The sequence below is a fragment of the Phascolarctos cinereus genome, unplaced genomic scaffold (assembly GCF_003287225.1).
Source record: "Phascolarctos cinereus isolate Bilbo 61053 unplaced genomic scaffold, phaCin_HiC Scaffold_726;HRSCAF=1367, whole genome shotgun sequence".
Lineage (NCBI taxonomy): Eukaryota > Metazoa > Chordata > Mammalia > Diprotodontia > Phascolarctidae > Phascolarctos > Phascolarctos cinereus.
In genome coordinates this window covers 60674420-60694912 of record NW_027556098.1, presented here as the reverse complement: position 1 = coordinate 60694912, position 20493 = coordinate 60674420, and the positions used below count along the sequence as shown (strand labels likewise).

The 20493-nt window shown below is 34.2% G+C and overlaps 1 protein-coding gene across 6 annotated transcripts in view; it reads left to right on the top strand.

Moving 5' to 3' along the window:
- Positions 1-20493, top strand: part of USP9X (ubiquitin specific peptidase 9 X-linked) — a 178800-nt gene that overhangs the window by 23660 nt on the left and 134647 nt on the right. For all 6 annotated transcript variants that reach the window (XM_020967081.2, XM_020967080.2, XM_078146581.1 and 3 more), the window contains 6 exons: positions 151-263; positions 11755-11973; positions 15846-15961; positions 16157-16408; positions 16482-16620; positions 20311-20463. In XM_020967081.2, coding sequence (XP_020822740.1) covers positions 151-263; positions 11755-11973; positions 15846-15961; positions 16157-16408; positions 16482-16620; positions 20311-20463 — 992 coding nt within the window. The remainder of the gene's footprint in view (positions 1-150; positions 264-11754; positions 11974-15845; positions 15962-16156; positions 16409-16481; positions 16621-20310; positions 20464-20493) is intronic.

Genomic DNA, 20493 nt, shown 5'->3' with positions numbered 1-20493 from the left:
TTGGTTTTTTTTAAATTCATTGAACTATTGATTTATTAACTACCTGATTTATTAACCACGTGAATGGCTATAGTTCAGGTCAGTGATAAGCATGGGAGGCGCTGTTATTATGTACACAGAACTTTATTTCTTTTTTTGTTTCTCATATAGGTCTTGATGTTAAAAGTGAAGCATGTCAACGTTTTTTCCGAGATGGGCTAACAATATCTTTCACTAAAATCCTTACGGATGAGGCAGTGAGTGGCTGGAAGTTTGAAATTCATGTGAGTTTTGCATTTAATCTCTGAAAACCATATGAACTCATGGCAGTCATCTTTGTATATAATTTTGAGAAACTCTGCAGAATTAACAAAGTATGAAGATCTGGCATTGCGATTTTGTCCCTTAGCTTTGATCTTCCTTATCCCTTCTCCTACCATTTTATTCCTTCTAGTCTGTTACCTTGAGGTCAGAGCCCTATCAGATTTCTCTGTTCCTAGGCTCCCAGAAAAGATAATGAAATCACTCACTTAACTTATCTGTTTCTGATACTTGTCAGTCTTCCTCCTCTAATCTTATTGACTATCAGTCTTATTCCCCATAGTGATTTTTTCATACTTCTTCCTTTCACTTAAAACCTTCAACTGTATCTCTGTCTTCCCCACTAACAGATGTTTTAGCTTCCTTTTTTACACTGAGAAAATTGAAGTCATCAAAACCCAGAAATTGCCTTCCCTTCTCTGTTAAAATTCTTAAAACTTTACAACTTCATCACCCCCAGAAAAGTGAATCTTCTTATCCTTCTGTCCCAGAGAAAGAGATATCCCTATTCCTTTTCAATAAGGAGCACTTAACAGTGCCCTTTATCCTATGCTCTCCCCCTTTTTCTAGGGCCCTTCTCATATCTTACCTCCTGTGCACTTTCAGTCTCTTCATTTCCATTGCCTCCTTTTTTTTCCCCCTGTAAATAGGCAATCCTAAAAGGGGGAGGGGGGAACATTTCTCTTGTATACTCTCTTCTTTGCTTGGAAAAGTTGTCTAGTTATCTTTTTGGTTCTTCTTTGCTTGGAAAAGTTGTCTAGTTATCTTTTTGGTTTTTCTTTTTTTCTGTTTCTTCCACCGCTACTTTGTCCTCAACCTTTTTGTAATCTGGCCTTCATTTTTAGTTCTAATGAAACTACTTCCTCAAAGGTCACTGGTGATCACCTAATCACTGAATCACCTCTTTGTCCTCTCTGCAGCCATTTTATGTTGTTAAACATCCTTCCTTGTGGATATTCTCTTTTCCTTTAGCTTCAGAGGTACTGTACTCCTGTCAATTCACTGCCTTTGCTGGCTTTTTTTGACCCTCAAAGGTTGATGTTCCTGCAGTGTACTGTGCTCAGCATTCTTTTCTTTTTATATCTTGTCCAATGATAGTACCCTTCACTTATGCAGCTTCCTCTTTCCCTTCTCTGCAGATATCTCCATGTTGTGTAGTTCTAGCCCTGATCTCTTTGCCATTGCTTAGAACTCATCTCTAATAAGACCATCTTCACAGGCATGGTCTTATTATACTGATATTTTAAATTAAGCATGTCCTGCCTGGATTTGTTCTCTTTCCTTGAAAAAGTGTGTGTGTGTTTGTGTGTGTATGTTGTTTTGAGCTAATTTAAAGTATAATAGGTATTTTATGGAGGGGGAGTGGGAGGAATCATGTTCTTTGAGGGGGGTGCTGATTGTTTCTAACTTTACATATAGAGGCAGCATGACTAGAGTACTGGCCTTGGAATAAGAAGACCTGGGTTCATATCCCTTCTTTGACATTCATGTATTTGTGATCCTGAGCAAACCATTCAGGTTTTCTGTGCCTCAAGTAACTCCATATGTATTAAATTTATAGGTGATAGAATTGTTTACTTAGAGGTCATCTAGTTCTCAGTTTACAGATGGAAGAACTGTGGCCTAGAGGGGGTAAGTGATTTGACCAAGGTTATGTTGGGCCTAGATTTCATCCAGAACAAGGATATTTAAACTCAGGATATTTGAATCCAAACTCAGTGCTGTGACTGCTGTATCCACTGTAGGATGCTGCTTTCTCTGAGGCAGTTGATGGTACAGTAGATAGATCTCTGGGCCTGAAGTCAGAAAGACCTGAATTCAAATTTGGCCTTAGACACTTATTAACTCTGTGACCCTGGGTAAATCACTTGACTTTTTTGTGCTTAGGTTTCTTCAGTTGTAAAATGGGGATAATGGCACGTCCCGCCCTGGATTGTTGTAAGAATCAAATGAGATTATAATTGTAAAGCACTTAGCACAATGCCCGACACATTGTAGGAACTTCTGCTTCCCCTTCCCCTTCCCTTTCCCTTTCTCCTTCTTATCCTGTGGTATCTTAGTGATCACATCTAGACTATAATGTATGTTAGTGGAAGGACCATACTAGTGAAATCACAGATCCTTTCTATATTGGCACCTAGGGTGATGTAGGAAACAGAGTAGCTAGATTTGGAGTGCATGGTGCATTTTTTTCGTAAACATAATCCTTCTTGTTCCAAATTCAATAGAGTTCTTTTGTGGTCTTTTTGAAGAGGAGTAAATAATTTCCATTCACTTGCTCCTCCAGTGTCATACAGTCAAATCTCAAAATAGCCAGTGCTGTATGATCATATATACATTCTCACACTTGCAAAAGCAAATCACAGTTATCCTCAAATACAAAGTGTTGCAGAGTCACAAAACAAGGAACATTTCACAGTCAAAATATTTCTGTTTGCTTAGCCTTACAGGGCCTTTTTCAACCTAGAAGCAAAAAACCAAAACAGGTAAAGAAAATTGACTTCTGTCTGACTTCCCTGACTCCAACAGGGAAACCTAGTCCACACTGAGCTTTCCAAATGACTTGGAACTCTCCCCACAGGAATTTTGAACCTGGAGTTGACTAGGAACTCACCCCCCCCTTTTTGGCTAGGCATGGGGTTAAGTGACTTGCCCAAGGTCACACAGCTGGTAAGTGTTCTGTGTCTGAGGCCGGATTTGAACTCAGGTCCTCCTAAATCCAGGGCCGGTGCTCTATCCACTGTGCTACCTAGCTGCCCCTCACTCCTTTCTTAAATGAGAAAATTGACCTAGGTGGGAACGCTTCCCTGATTCTCTTAATGCATGAGACCTTCCAACTGGCATCTGGACATAAGTGTCCCTTTCTACACGATGCACACAAAAATTCATTAGGGGGTCACTCTGTACCATAGGCAATTCCCCCATAGAGAGCTAGGCAAATTTCTCTGCATCCTTGTTTGAAAGAGCACCCAAATTCTCCTCTGCCCTCACTTCTCTCCCCACCCATCCACCTACCCAATGTATCTATGCTACTGCCAGAGTAAACCGAATGGGATTTAGAAACTCACCCACAAGACAAGAATACAAGTAGAATCAATTGGAGAAGTAGAAAAGATTAGCAGCTATTTGAGGATTTTAAATACAGGGCAATTGAGCCTAAGAATTTGTAGGGCATTTTGCTTTCACAAAAGGCAAGCAAGTCTAGGTTGGTGTAAATACCAAAGAATAACATGAGCATTTCCATTAGACAGTAGTAATTTAGAAGTGCCAGATTTATCACATTAAACTTAATATCAATATTTATATACAGGACTCAATAATACAGAATATATTAGTACTTATAGACGGAATCCAGTAATACAGAAAGTATCAATGCATCAGTCAACAATAAACAAAGAAATGTTCACAGAATTTTTTACACTTGTAGGGGGAGGTCTCCTCTACATCTCAGTCCCTTTTGATCACTGGTAGTCAGATTAGCTTTAACAAAGAAATATTTTTTCTGAGGTATGAAACAAATACACATACAGCTTAACTCAGTTCCTATAGAGCACAATCCCATTTCAAAGTCCAAAACTTGCCCAAGGCTTGTCCCAGGCACCCTGGCTTCTCAGAATTTCTCTGCCAGGAATCCTGGCTCTAAGATTATCATGGCTCCAGCTCCCAAGTCCAGTGGGGCTTACCCCTAACACCTGAAACTGAGGACAGAAAACAGAGTAAGACAAAATATCCCTAGCCACAAAACACTGTGAGGAGACATGTTAACTTTATGGCATCTGTGCTGTCACTGAACTGTGATTTTTACCTCTGCACATGACAGGAAGGAGGATTGTGTTGGATTTATACCATGAATTTAGTGATGGATCAACCTTAGGAAAAATATAATTGACTGTAGCAGGAATGGAGAACCTGCGGCCTTAAGGCCGCATTTCGCCCCCTAGATCCTTGGGTGCAGCCTTTTGACCGAGTCCAAGTTTTCCAGAAAAAATCCTTTCATTAAGGAGATTTGTTCTATGAAGTTTGGATTCAGCTAGAGGGCCTCAATTGAAGATTTAGAGGCTACAACTCCTGGACTGTAGTATTAACAAAATAACAACATCACATTTTCTTATCAGTAAATGCAGAAAAAAGCCTTTGATAAAGTGCAGAATTCACTTTTGTTAAAATCACTAAAAGCATAGCAAGTGAAGCTTTCGTTATTTTGATAGTCTTTTTTTCTTTCTTTCTTTTTTTTTTTTGACTAGGCAGTGGGGTTAAGTGACTTGTCCAGGGTCACACAGCTAGTACAGTCTTATTTTTAATGGAGAAAAACTTACTACAGCTACTATTTTTTATAGTCCTAGCAATTATAGCCATAACATGATAAAAATAATAAATTGAATGGTGGAAATATGGCTAAAGAGGTGACAAAATTCTCTGCATTTGGGCCAAAAATTCATTGAGATAGCCTGTAATTCAGAATGATACAACATACAGACAACAAATTGGTTGCTAAATCCAAGACCTCAAAACAGCCAGGAAGGAATTCACTATTTTGTAAAATTTACTGGGGAAATTGAGTAATCAGTCTAAAGCAGGGAGAGAGAGACTTTATATCTCACAATATATCTGATAGTAGATGGATTAAAGACCTAATTATTAAAAACAAGTTGTATCTGTGTGTCACTGTTATAGAGAGGTGAAAGCATTTTTCTATATTCAGGAAATAGAAGAAATAGCCAAAATAAATAGATTTAATTAGCTCTTACATAATGAAAAGCAATGCTTCTGGTAAAGAAGTCCACTTTGATTTAAATATTTATGAGTAAGTTTTACATCCAGGCCATAAGAAATTGCTACAAATTTGTAAGAGCAAAAGTCACTCCTTAGTAGACAGATAGTCAAGTGATGTGAATAGGTAATTCTTGAAAGAAGAACCACAAATTATTAACTACAACGAAATACTAAAAACTCAGAGGTTCCATTTTGTAACCATTAGTAATGGTTGTAATTATAAAAATTAATTTTAAATGATATTCAGTTTTGTTGAGGCTGTGGAGAAGTAGCAGCGTTTTTGACTGGTGCAACTGTGAATTGCAGGTGTTCTTTTTTGGGAAGTATTATCACAGAATGAAACTTAAAAAGCTGTACACATTGACTCAGTGATCCCATAGACTGTATCTCACTTAAGAACGTTCTGGCCAGGAAAAATTTATCTGCTTATGTCAGAATATTCCTAGTAGCATTATTCATCAAAGCAGAATACTAGAAACAACCCACATGTGAAATGATTGATGAATGACTGAATAAATTGTGGCATATTAGGGTATGGGAATTATTTTGTGCCATAAAAATAACAAACAGGAAAAATACAAAGAAATATGGAGAGACTTAGGAAATTGGTTAACTTGAAGATGCAATAACAGTATGCACATTAGCTGCATTTGTGTAAAAAAAAGCAACAAGGAAGTCCAGAAAGGTAAGAGAACAAAAAGTTGAAGGCTAAAGGAAAAAATAAGATTATTTTCCATACTTATCAATGGACTATAAATAATGTAACCTAAGGGGTTTTTTTAATCTCATACTATAAATTTATTAGTACATTGGAATGATTGTGTGGCTAAGATTTTATACATATTTGTTTATATGTAGGTTTCATACGTGTGTAGTGTGATATGCTTCTTTGGGAAGTAAACTGCATGGCATAGTGAAAAGAGCCCTGGATTTGGTATCTGAAGACATAACTGGGTTGAGATTCTAGCTCTGCCACATACTCCTTGCATGACTTTGCTTAATCTCTTTGGGCTTTGCTTCAGTTTCCTCAAAATCAAGGGATTGAACTAGATAAAGTGTAAAGTCACTTTCAGTTCTAAAATCTGTGATCTGTTTATAGGATAGATCTGTATCTATCATAGAATGGTTTACTTAGGAAACTATAAATATTCGATTTTCAAATTAATTGAAACTAGTAACTTTATTAAATTCAGGTAGCATGCTATACAATAAACTTCATATCATCATCAGACTTTTCAGAAGAACATAGGAAAAAAATCCCTTCAAAATAACTGTAAAATGCATATGGATATTTGGAAGGTAATGTACAACACATACTCAACACTTCAGTAAATATAGCTGAAATATACTTCATAAAAATAAAAAAAAGTTATTTGGAAAAATTCATTTTCATTGCCCATTGTTATGCCATGCTGATATAATGGAGGGAAGTACCAAAAATAACTTAAAGATTTAGTGCCATTCCAATAAGATTTCTAAAGAATTACTTTATACAACTAGACAAAGTGATAATGTTCATTTTTAAAACCAAGAATTGAGACTCTGAATGGAAACCATTTTTAAAAAATAAGTAAGAATGAAGGGGACTTAGTTTTAGCAGATTTCATACTATTCTATAAAGCATTAATCATCATCCAGCATATTTTGTACTGGTGAAAAATAAAATATAAAAGTAGCAACACAAAACAATCAAATGGAGCAACTTAATGTTTGATAAATTATCTTCTTTTCTAAGAGAATATGATGAAAGACTTTATCAAATGCTCTGCTAACATGTTAACTGCATCTACCACATTTCTGTGAGGTTTTCATAAACCACCTTGACTAGCAAGCCTGGTTAGTCTGACATGATCTGTTCTTGATGAACCTGTGCTGGTCACCTCTGATTACTGCTTCTTTTTCTAGATGCTCACTAATCATCTCTTTAATATTGTGTTTGAAATTGAGCATACCAATCTGTAGTTGGCAGAGTCTGTTCTCTTATTTTTGGAAATCTGGACCATGTGCCTTTCTTTAGACCAGTCATTTTGATTCCCAGTCTCACACATCAATTCCTTCTGTCCTTGCAGGTGTATTTCCTGTGGATAAAGCGACTGGAACTCATTAAGGGCAGCTCTCTTACCATTTCTTTACTTACTGGATATCAACTTCATATTAAGTCTTTTTTGTTCTGTTCTTTCCAGTCCAGAGGTCATTATTCTTGGTGGAGAAAAAAGAAGCCAGATAAAAAAATGAGCAGCTCTGCCAACCTTGATCATAACCACCCTGAGCAGGGGTCTTCTTCCTTCTTTGAGCTTTTTTTTGGGGTGGGGGAGCCAAAAAACAAAAACACTTACTTTACATTCCTTAGCTTTTTTTTTCCTGCACTTTACTCCATTCTTTGTCTTCACACTCCTGAAACTCTTTTTATGGGACTATGCTATACTTTTAAGGAAACTTCCTTTTTTTCCTCTCCTCATTGGAATTTTTGTCATCAGAATTTCATTTTCAAGAGCTTCAGATCTCTTCTGGATTGACTTGTCCTTTAGAATTTTTTTGTCTGTTTTCCTCAGAATCTTTAAAAAAAATGTTCACTAAAATCTTGGATTCATGCCAGAGTATTTCCAACTTTCTTCCTTTCTGTGACAAACTTCGAGAACATCTCTCCATTCCCCTACCGAGCCCTTCTGAAGGTCCCCCATCATTTTCATCCTAACAACCTGTGTCTTCATATCAGTGAGAACTATATCCAAAATAGAATTTCTCTTTGTTGGTTCATCTACCTTTTGAAAGATGAAATTATCTTAAGGCTATTAAAGAAATTATTTGCCTTTCTGCTTTAAAAAAGATAATCTAGGTGCAAGTTGTCTACACAGTTGAAACTCTGTCCCCCTTCCATTCCCTTCCCCCTACTCTTCCCCAACATTACTATCAAATAATGCCTCTTTGTCAGCCTTGTGATCTCTTTTCCAAATCACTGTGTTTCTTCTCTCTAGTTCCTAGACTTCTTCCTGAACACTCTCTTACCTTTCTTCCTTTAACTGTACCATTGTTTTGAATTAAAGTAAAATTATTTGGAATTTTAGGACAATTATGAGTCTCCCATCTCTCCCCCTCTCCCCTCCAAGTCTCAAAGATACAATAACCCTCCCAGACAGCCCCAACCATTCGATTTCATTGGTATAGCAGATTCTGCCGGTCAGGAGCATTGCTTCCTCTCTGTTTCTTTATGCAGATCAGTGTAAATGGACTCTACAAAATAATCTTAGAGAGTTGCTTAGGGTACTGAACTTCTAGGCAACTGTTCAGGGAGGGATTTGTTCCGATACAGGTAAGATTTGAACCCAGATTTTTCTGACCTCTAGCGTAGTTTGTTTGTTTATCTGTGCTGTATTTAGACTGCTGAAACCACGGGATTTACTGCTTTATTTTTTCTTGGATTTTGTCACCTATCAAAATCTAGTTCATTTGCTTTTCTTCCTATACTATAGCTTCTCTCTGTGGTATCTAACTTGGTGGTTATATGGAGTCAATTTTCCTCTTCCTTGTTTTCTTTCTTTCTTGTAATTAGATGTATAGGACTAAAAGTAAATATTCTTTTTTTAATGTTCTTTTCAACTTTTTATTGATATATTTTATTTTTATATCATTTTCTTTTCTGTATACATCTTCCCCTTTACTATCCACTGAGCTACCCCTGGTTAAAAAAAAAAGAAAAGGAAATAGAAAGCAGGTCAGAGAAACTAAGCAATACATTACTGAATTTGACAGTTACAGTGATGTGTTTCACATCTATAATCCTCTACCTCTCCATCGAAGAGAAAGAGATCCATTTCCTCATTGGGGTAAAACTTGATTATTATAATTGCACAGTCTTCTGGTTTGGGGCTTTTGTGTATTACTTTTATATTGTTTTAGTCATTGTGTGTATTAATTTCCTTTTTCAGCTTTACTCTGTACCATTTCATAAAAGTTTTCCCATATTTCTCTTCATCTGTTACAATACAATAATAGTATATCACATCAGCATTCCAAAATTTGTTTAGCCATTCCTCAGTTGATGAGCCTCTACTTTGTTCACATTTTTTTGTTCCCAGTGAAAGTGCTAATTTATTTTTTTCTTATATATAGGAACTTTCTGTCTTAGTTCTTTTGGTGGTATATGCCTAGCAGTGAAATATTTGAATCAAAGAGAAAATGGGTATTTGTCATTTATCATAATTCCAAGTTGGTTTTTGACTATATTAATATGGCCAAAAAATTATTCTCGATGATAAACTAAATTTATACCACAGGTGCAAAGATATTTCAAGATGAGAAAAGAATTAACATGATTGAAAATGTTAAAAACAAAAATATTTAAAACTACAATATCCTATATAGAGATGTAAAAATAAACTAATAAATTATAAAATTCTTTTATGCTAAAAAAATTAGAAAACATAGGCATGTGATTTAAAGTTATCTAAAACAAAAAGCTAAAATAATTTGCAAGGAGGAAATTCTAATTTTTCTGTTAAATACATGAATATAGCAAGCTTATATGCCTCCCTCTCCCCATTGTTATTTGAAATAGGCTAGAAATGCAACTGATAGCAATAAGACAAGAGAAAGAGGTTAAATGTTATATTCAGGAAAGAGGCAAAGCTATCCTTGCTTGTCAATGTCATCATGATTTACTTCAAAGAAAACCCCAGACAGGCAGTAAAGAAACTCATTGAGAAATTTTATAGTTTTCTGTAAAGTAGCATGATATAAGTTAAATACACAAAAACCAACTTCATTTCTATATAGCAATAATCAGATCATTTGAAAAAGTTGAAAGGGAAGTCTGATTATAATTGATTTCTTGCCCAAGTTTTCCTAATTTGTTAATGTGAATTACCAAAAGTGAGTACTTGTCATCTGTTTTGACAAGTCTTGGGAACTTCATTGTCACCTCTAGGATAAATGCCTAGGAAATATATATTTTAATGTTGTAATTGTTGTTATCAAGTTGATTACCACTCATCACATTTTCTTCCTCCAACACCTTACTAGATGACCTTTGACTAGGTTTCTTTTCTGTCTCTCATGTACTAATTAAGCACAGGTATCTGTTATAGGCTTCATTTTATTTTAGCTCCTTCCTTTGGTGATTTCTTCAGCTCCTGTGAGTTCAGTTAACATCTCTGAGCAGATGACTCCTAAATCTATATTTCTGTCCTGACCTCTAGTTTTTCATTGCCATCTGTGTGCTCAACATCTTCATGTTAAGCGTCCCATTGTTACCTAAAACTCAGGATATCCTGAACTTTGCTGATGAAGCAGTCAGTCTTTCAGTTTGGCTATTTCATTTGAGCTTACTTCCGTTGACCCAAGTTTCACCACCTTGAAGTCATCCTTGAGTCTTCCGACCCTCTCTCTCATCTGTTATAGCAGTTAGTTTCTGTCCATGAAATCTCTCCCGTATGACACCTCCTCTTTGCCCAGAGGGCCACCACCTGAATTCATGCCCCACAACAACCAGGTTCTCATTGTAATTTCTTCTGTTTGTTTTTCCATCTTTCAATCTCACCCCTTCCATTTGATCCTTTTTATAGCTCCTAGAAGTAATCTTCATGTCTCTCCTTGTTAGTATTCTGGAAGCTTAAAAATCTTCAGTGGTTTCTTCTGAAACAAAATAGAAATCTCTTTGTCTTGAATTTGAGACTCTCTATAATCTAGTTCCAGCTTCCTAAAACATAATCTGTGTGTGAAACTACTGATATCTATTCCCCATCATAAACATTACATCTCCAAGCATTGTATATTCAAAACTGTCTCCTCATCCTTAGAACGTACATAGTCTCTTCCTATGTAATCTGCCTCTCCAACCTTTATCTTCCTCCAAGGTACTTAGTTTAGGGGCTGCCTCTTCTGTAATCCTTCCTTCATCCCAACATTGTTAGTGTTTTCCTCAGATTATCTTGCATTTATTTATTTATTTGTTTATTCGTTCATTCATTCATTTATTTATTTATCTTCATGCTTGTTATCTCCCTGTAAGCTCTTTGGGGAATGGAACTCTTTCCTTTTTCCTGTTTTTTGTTTTTTAATCATGTTTTGGGGAAGTTAGCCTGTATTTAAACCAATGTGATAGGGAATAGTGAATAGTTAGTTCAGTTTGAATTAAATCTCTTAATAGCATTCTGTTATAGTATGTCATTCTTATACTCAATTCTTCTCCTTTTCTGGCTCTCAGTTCTTTTCTATTCCTTTTACTTTTTTATATTCTTCCCAGGCTATGCCTTGAGTCTATTAATGGTACCCATATGCATAGTTTAGCCAGAGAAAGGTGGTTAGTTTGCTGAAATTTGTTTTGACTAAGCATTAGGAAGTAAAAATTTAAAAAAAGGAGATTTTCTTTTCTTTCTTACAGAAGGTAGAACCTTCATTTTATCTAAGAAATAAAACTTTTTAAAGAGATAATATAGTAACATTGCATATTCCATATTATTGCTGGTAACAGTGTATATAGCACATAATTTATTCTTTATATGCTTAATGTTGCCAAAGTATTTTGAAATTCTAGATTGAATTGAATTGAAATTAGATTGAATCTTGCTGGCCAATACAGAAAATTAGACCTCATTAGTAAAATGATTTTAGAATACATGACCATTGTTAAAATTACAATATTTTCATTAATTGTGAAACATCTCTTTTTTTCCTTTAAAACAGAGGTGTATTATTAACAACACTCATCGCCTAGTGGAGCTTTGTGTGGCCAAGCTTTCCCAAGATTGGTTTCCACTTCTAGAACTTCTTGCTATGGCCTTAAATCCTCATTGCAAATTCCATATATACAATGGTACACGCCCATCTGAAACAATTCCTGCAGGTGTTCAGTTGGCAGAAGATGAACTCTACGCCCGTCCTCCAGATCCACGATCTCCAAAAGTGTGTTGGTTTGTTTTCAAAATTAAAATTCCACTTGCATTTTCACTACAGCTCTCTAGATTTAGATAACCACTGAATCTATTAAGAAAAAAATAAAGTAAGAATCATTCTCTATTTCTTTTACAGAGTTTCTGCATCATTTTCTATTTGACTTTTTAATTATGCCTATAGAAACTATTTAGCCTATATATTCTGTCTTTTAGTTTTAACTTCCTTTCACATTAATATTTTTAAGACACATGTAATCATCAGTAAAGTTTATAAGATGGTGTTGTGAAACTAACTTCAGAGACTTTTGGAGACTTTTTTTAAATGGGTAGATGACCATGTAGATTGGGTTGTTTGTAACTATTCTTTTCAGCTTTCTTATTTTACAGGCAGTTAGTTTTTTGTTTGTTTTCTGGCCAAAATGCTACCACGAAGCTTCTGTTTTCTCTCACTGGCACAGTGTAATATGTGATGGCGACTTCCTGGAGCAAGAAGTTGGCCTACAATCTCCAAGATTCCCAGTTCCTCTAAAATTCTGTGATTCTGTCGTACTACAGCATGATATGATCTATGATATATTAAAAGCAAAGTTCTTATAATATTTAACTTCACTAGAAGTTTTAGAGTAAGATTATATAATATCATATAGGCATGCTTTCAAACTGTTACTCCAGTGTAGTATTAAAATATGCCTAATTTTATCTTTCTCACCTATGTAAGGAACATCTTAATCCATTTGATCTGTTGCATAAATTTTCATTTGTACTCTTCTGGAATCAATAAAAAATTTTTATTTCTCAGTTTTGTTAGCAAACTCTTCCTCTGTGAAATGCTTTTTAATTTTTTTAGCTTATTTCCACAAAGTTGATTAAATTTTTTGTACAGCTGGGCAAGGTTTTTAAAAGTGGTCATCTGTTTGATTTTGGCAAATACATAAAGTTCTTAATTGTTATTTGACCTAAAAGTAATATGTAAGCTATAGCCAATGCTTATTTAAAATTTACTTAATGTTTTGTTTTCATTCTTAGAATTTAAGAGCATTAATAAGGAATAATTTGGGTGCTTCATGTCTCTAAAGCTATTACTGAATGTTTAAATTTAGTGTCCTTTCCTCTTGATAGGTTTTTCTGTATGAAGAAAGAGGTTCAGAATCATTTTCTTGATCCTTTAGAAACGATTTTTAATAAATAGTTTGCAGTTCTCTTATCTTACTAGTTTGCTTCTGCCGTTGAATGAAAGGGGGGGAGGGAATGTGGTTAAGTTAAATGTTGGTCTTTTATAAATGATATTAAGGGAATTGAATTTGAAATTTTAAAATAGCAGTAGGCAAGGATTTCATATGTTTTTGTCTTAAATACTTGGAATTTTACCATTTTTGACTTGTGGCTTAGTAAAAATCTTTTAATGGTTTATGTTTAATTCCTGTTGTGTTGCTTTGTAATAACTAAACAATATTTTTACCTAGTATTGGAAGCTTTGTGGAGAAAACTGTTTATTTTTCTACCTTTTTATTGAAAGTGCCATTGGAGATAATTAATTTTTGCAGTCCCCCAGCAGTTCCCCCAGTATATGTGAAGATTAGTTATTCTGATAAGCAGAAAAAGTTAATCCACCTCAGAGAATGAGTAAGTTCACATAAGGAGTAACTTACTTTACTGAGGCTTACCTTTTAGTTTGCATTTACTCCTGACTGAAAATGGAAAAGATTTTATTGCAATTTTCCTAGCAAAGTCTCTATGGATGGAAGTTGTTTTAAAGGCTTATCTCTTTAAAATTGATTAAATTTTGTGCACCTGTACAGGATATTAAAAGATAGTCATCAGTTCGATGTTGGCAAGCAGAGTTCCAAATATGAGATCCAAGGAAATGAAAATAAATGGCTTACTCTTATTCTCCAAAAGCATTAGGGAAAAATGATAAATCATCACAGCAACAATTCCCTGTTTTCCTTTGGAAAATTTAAAAGTACAGAGCTTCAGTCAGGGTTGTTCTGCTTAGATAGACATTGGAACTTGTTCCTTAGCCATTCCTAACTTTTACCAAGAATCTGCAGGTAGCAGAACCTTCTTATATTTGAATTCTTTTAATCGTTTGTGTTTTAAAAAGAAAGAAAGAAAAAAGCTTAAAATTCCTCTAATTTCTGTCCATATTTAGAAAGGGTACTGACAAGAAAACAAAAACCTTTGCTTGAGGACTCCATGGATGGGAGCATGTACAACAAAAATATTTGCCCCCAGCTAGGTAGAAGCAAATCTTAGGTCTGGGCTAAAAAGAAATATAGTTATTTTAGGAATTGGGAGATGGCAAAATTGTCCAAAGTCGATCCTTTGAAGCAGACATTGATACCAAGTAGAATAGGAATCAGGAGTTTCTAGCATTTACTTAGGGCTATAATGAATTTTCCTTTCATTATTCCTCTCCCAACCCCACATACCCCACCATATAACTGAGCATGTTTTAATGAGAGCTTTCATTCAAAGTTAATAAAAACTAATATGAAGTTGACGGCTGTTCTAAAATATAAGCTTACTGACAGGAGGGACAGTTCTGCTTTTGTGTTTATATCCACAGTACTTGGGACAGAGTCTGGCACACAATAGATACTTGATGCTAACTGATGGATAAGGCAGATAAAAACTTTAGTCTGAAAAAGGGGGCTTAGTAATTCAAAGAATAGCATGAACTGAATTGCATACCAAATGTTTCCCTATGTTAGAAAATGCTGTGTATTTTAGAATATAGGTAGATTTGGATTTTTCTGTTTTGAGGTAAATGTCGGATTTTGACTTAATATCATGCTCTTATACCTACTCTCATTTAGAGTTTTCCTTAGGCATTTGCTTAAGGAACAAAGCTCAGGGGAAGGAATGTCTTTGTTTCTGTCTTTTTTCCCCTTGATGATGTATTTAAAAAGTATTTGAGAAAAGGAAAGAAAAAGTTTGAGTAAGCTTCTCTGTAGAAATTCATGTTCCTGTGTTCCCATTTCTTAGGTCTTTCCTGCCACATTAAAAGCATGCATCCTTGTAAAATTTATTTTTCCTTTCATATTTGTTCATGTGTAGAAACATTTCTTCTAGCTTCTTTTTAGGTTAAGTTCCTGGTAGATTATGCCTGGGGCAGGATCTGTGAGGCAGTCCATGTCATTTTATGAAATTTTCCCCAAGATAATTGAGTTGCTCCAATTCACCAGAAACAGGCAATTGTGGGAACAGGGAGTGGACTCTCTTATCTGGCCTGTTTGTAGTATTATGGTTCTGGGGAAGGGTGGGAGGAGTGAGGGTTTCTTGAATTTATAAATATATTGCATGTTGTTTCTAGGATCAGAAAACATGTTTTACATTTGAGATGTTGAAATAAATGGATCTCTGGGTTACTTGATACATTGTAGCTAGTTGTTATATTTATATTTGTATGAAATACAAGGAAACTATTATGTGATCAAGTATCTTGGGCTTTCCTTTCTAGAACATGGTAAGCTTTTCTCCTTATGAATTTTATTATACAAGATAAAAATACTCAAAAAATGTATGAAAAGCAGGAGCTTTTTATGGGGAAAAGCTTGGGGTAGGAACTAGAAGACACAGATTTTCGCTCTTATTTGTTAGCCAGATAACTCTGCAGTGCTGAGTAAATCAGTATACTCTACTTTGTTTAAAAGTTTTCTGAAAATGTAAAGTATATTTTATAGAATAGTTTTAAAGTAAATTCCTTTAGGAAGTGATCTAATATTACAGATTAACTATTTGTATTTCCTATTAGTCTTCTGCTAGGGACTCTGCTTCTCTTATCAAGTATTTCCTTTGAAAAGTAATATTTAAGGTAAGTAATATTGATCTTTATGCTAAAAAGAGAAAAATTAATTTTTATTGTTAAATGTATTACAGGGTTGGCTAGTGGATCTCATCAATAAATTTGGCACATTAAACGGGTTCCAGATTTTGCACGATCGCTTCATTAGTGGCTCAGCATTGAATGTCCAAATTATTGCAGCTCTTATTAAGTAAGTTAAACTAAAAATTGAACGTTTATTTTATTGTAGAAAATCAGTGTTGCTTTTGCAAATTTAAGATCGCATTTCTGATTTTAAAATTGAAAATTTTATTTTGCTTCCTGTAAATACTGTGATAAACTTTACAAAGATAATTTCATTTAAAATGGAATTTTACACAAATTCTAATATTTTTCTTGTTTTCAGACCATTTGGACAGTGCTATGAGTTTTTGACACTTCATACAGTGAAGAAATACTTCCTTCCAATTATAGAAATGGTTCCACAATTTTTAGAAAACTTAACTGATGATGAACTGAAAAAAGAAGCAAAAAATGAAGCAAAAAATGATGCTTTGTCAATGATAATAAAATCTTTGAAGAATTTAGCTTCACGAGTGCCGGGACAAGAAGAAACTGTAAAAAATTTAGAAATATTTAGGTTAAAAATGATACTTAGGTAAGATGTTCTCCATTTGGAAATTTTTTTTTGTAGGTTTAAAAAAAATACTAACACCAAGTTCTTCTTACAGGTTGTTACAAATTTCTTCTTTCAATGGCAAGATGAATGCCCTAAATGAGGTTAATAAGGTGATCTCTAGTGTGTCCTATTATACCCATCGGCATGGTAATCCTGAGGAGGAAGAGTGGCTTACTGCAGAACGAATGGCAGTAAGTTCTTTAATTTTCTGCGTCTTATCATATGTGGAAGGAACAGTTTGTGACAGAAATCAATTTATTTTAGTTGAGCTTTCTAAAGTGTAAATTATAAAAATCTGGGTAACTTACAAACGTTATTAGTAATCCTAATAACTTTCTGTATTGATTAATTTTGTTGCATGGCAGAAATTAATGGGTTTGCTACTTGCCACACTATTAGTAAAGTTATATATTATCAGTAATTAGACCTAAATGATTTTAGTAAGAACAAATAATAGAAACAATCAGTTACTACGTGAAAGAAAGGTATAAGAGAGAACATAGCAACATTTCCAGGATATGCCTAAAGCAGTCCACAGACAATAAAACACCTCTCTGTTAACAAAAAAGGGAACATAATTTATGAGCTTAATTACATAATTTTTAAAAATCGAAAGATCAAGAAAACACAAAAGGAAAATATTATATAGATACTTGAAAGATTTATCAGCCTCTTGCAAACCTGATAAAAAAAAAGAATAAAATGACTAAAATAAAAAATGAACAAAATCACAACAGTTACCTGCAAAAATGTCCATATTAACAGAACATGAAATAGAGATGTTACACAACTAAATATCAGAAAGCGAAACATAGTTCCTTTATTGATTATTCAAAGGAAAAATTCAAGGTCCTGATGGAATTATAGGTGAAGTCTAATTGGAGGTTTAAGGAACAATTAATACATTTGTTACACAATTTGATCTCCGAAATTAAGAAAGAAAGCACTCTAACACACTCTAATAATGGATGTTAATGCAGAAATTTTGAATAAAGACCTCTTAAGGAGACTGATTTATTTTCACGAGGTTTAATTTGCGCCTAGTAGGTCAAGAAGGTTCAACGTTAGGAAGAACTAAGAGAAAACCAAAACCACACCAAACCACATGCTTATGTAGATAGATGCAAAAAAACCTTTTGATAAAGCATAATTACTTTTGCAAAAAATCCTACAAGCATACATAACATGGCCTTTTAAAAAAATATGTATGAAAAGAATATGTATCTTAAATGAAAAAGCTGGTAGTTTTATAATGGGGATATATTTACATGCTTCCACGTTAAATAGAGGAGTGAAGGAAGGATGTCCCTTCTCTATGTTGTTAATTGACTTAATTCCAGAATAACTGATAATTGCAGTAAGGCAAGAGAGAAAATTCAAGGCATAGACAGTGGCCTAGGTGAGAAAAAATATACCTTTTTACTGCTTACATGATAGCTTATTTAGAAAACTTAAAAAAATCAGCAAAGAAACTAATTGAGATGAATTATAGTGTCAGTAAAACAGCAAGGTACAAAATAAAGACACAAATTTCAGTATTTCTAAACAAGCAATAATAAAATCTAGAACAGAATAAGAAATGGAAATTTAAATGGAAATGACATGTAGAAAGCATGGGAAATCAGTCTGGGAATCAGTCTATCAAGATACAGAAATCAAATACAAAATATTCTTTAAAGAAATAAATAATGGCTTAAATGTAAGTAGAAACTAGGAAAGCCCCTAATCTTAAAACTTTGTAATTATAGTAACCAATCTTGGCCTTAGAGAAGAGCTAGGAAAATAATGTTATCTTTCTCTCTTCTTTGGAAATGTAGAGTATTCTAAAATAGAGTGTTGCACAGACATTGTTGATGTGATGGTTGTTTTTGCTGGTCTGCTTTTTCCTAACATCATTAAGAAATTAGTATTGCAAGGGCTCAGTCTCTGGGTAGAGAAAGTGGATATTTTGGGGAACGAAGGTAAAATTTAAACAAGGCTAAGAAAAAAAGAAACAGTGTGATACACAAGTTAATCAGAAGACTGCAGTGAGTATAAGTACTCCTTTAGTGAAGAATTCTGAAACTCATTGTAGTGAGGGATGAATTTGGTATAACAAAAAAGACTTTATTCATGGTTAAATTTCTTCCTTTGGGAAGAAAACATTGAGGGGGGGAAAGTATATATATATTGATTTCTTGAACTGCCCTTTTCTGTGTTCCTGTAACAGTTTCATAATTAGCAAAAGGAACTGGCAGTTTGTTGAAACACTCATGTTTTGGTTTGTTGTCATTCCTTCAGCTTATTCGTGTTAGCTGGCATTATCTATGTTAAATCATAGATTCATGAGATGTATAAGCTTAAATGGACCTTAGATATCAGGGTTTTTGTTTTGTTTTTTTCCTGTGTTTGTAGTGTTCATATACATTTACCCATGAGCTATATAAACTCAAGTAGAATATGTCACTTAACATAAAGATGGAATAATATGTGAAACATGTTATTTTTACAATCTTCTTCCCTTTATGATATGAGCCATTTTATGGTTAGTGATGATGAAATGCTTTTCTTTACCTGGTAGTAAATAATTTTCTTGTCAGAAATTATTGGAGAACTTTGTTATGGAGAAGAATAATTCATGACTGTAAGCTATATGATTTCTGAAATTATTTTTTATTGTTTTACCAAAGCCTTTTTGGTAGATATTAAAGAAAACCCTGATATCTAGAGGAGAGTGATATATGGAGTGTACATCAGTGCAGCATTTACTAGAGAAGAATTTTTTTTTCTACAACAGATAATTTTTCCTTAATGGGATACATACTACTCTTCAAACTAGGTTTCATCAGGATTTTCCGCAAAGTAGTTTATAACCTGAAAGATTAAAAAGAAAGAAATTCACCCTTACTTTGCTTCTAGATGGACTCTACCTCAAATATTAAAATAAATGTAAAGAAATTAATAAGATCTGCATATCATTAATATAAGAACTTATTAAAGTGCTTTCACTTTTTGGACAGGCTAATTTAATGGGAAAACTGTCTTTTGTATGTAGTAGTTTTAGTTTAAAAGTAGTGCATTTTTATAAACATGAAATTATTTATATTGATACTGTCAACTCTTGAATCTACATAGAAAACCTAGTATCTCTCTGTTACCTTTAGGGTCTAATACAGACTCCTGTCTTTGGCATTTAAGACCCTTTAGAACCTTGTCCCCATCTATCTTTCAGAGTTACTACATATTACTATCTTTCTTCTTTTCTTTGGTCCTGTACTGTTCCTCATGCACAATCCTCCATTTCCCATGTCTGGACCTTGGCAGAGACTGTTCCTCAGATTTAGACAATCCATCTTCTCATCAACAGCTTGGAATCCCTGTGTTTAGCTTAACTGTCACCTCTTACATGGGGCCCTTGTCCCTGCAACTATGAGGGCCTCCTCTCCTCCTAAATTACCTTGAATTTATTTTTTATACTTGTCCATCTACATCTTGTGTGCTTCAATAGAATGTAAACTTTTTGGAGGCAGTAACTGTTCCATTTTTTGCCTTTGTATTCTCTGTGTCCAGCACAGTTCCTTGAACATAACTGTTTAATAAATACGTGCCGATTTATTTTGGAGGAGTATTGCGACAAGGCAGAAGAAAGATAATTAAATACGGTTTTTTCCTGTCTGAAATTTAGAATCTAATAATAGTGGAACTTTTTATCTTACAGACAAATTAAAAGTTTAGAGATAAGTAGTTTCTTCTGGTGTTGCATTTATATTTTAAGAATATGAGCAAAGTACTCTATAAACAAACCATTGAATTTTTTTTAAGACACCTTTTGTTACATTTATTTAGTGGCTCTGCTTTTAACCTCTCTGATGCTTTGAAACTGTACTTTGCATTTACATTAGGAATGGATACAGCAGAACAATATTTTATCTATAGTTTTACGAGACAGTCTTCATCAACCACAGTATGTAGAAAAACTGGAGAAGATTCTTCGTTTTGTTATAAAAGAAAAAGCTCTCACCTTGCAAGATCTTGACAATATTTGGGCAGCACAGGTAAGGAGTATGAGATGAAAATCTCCCTTT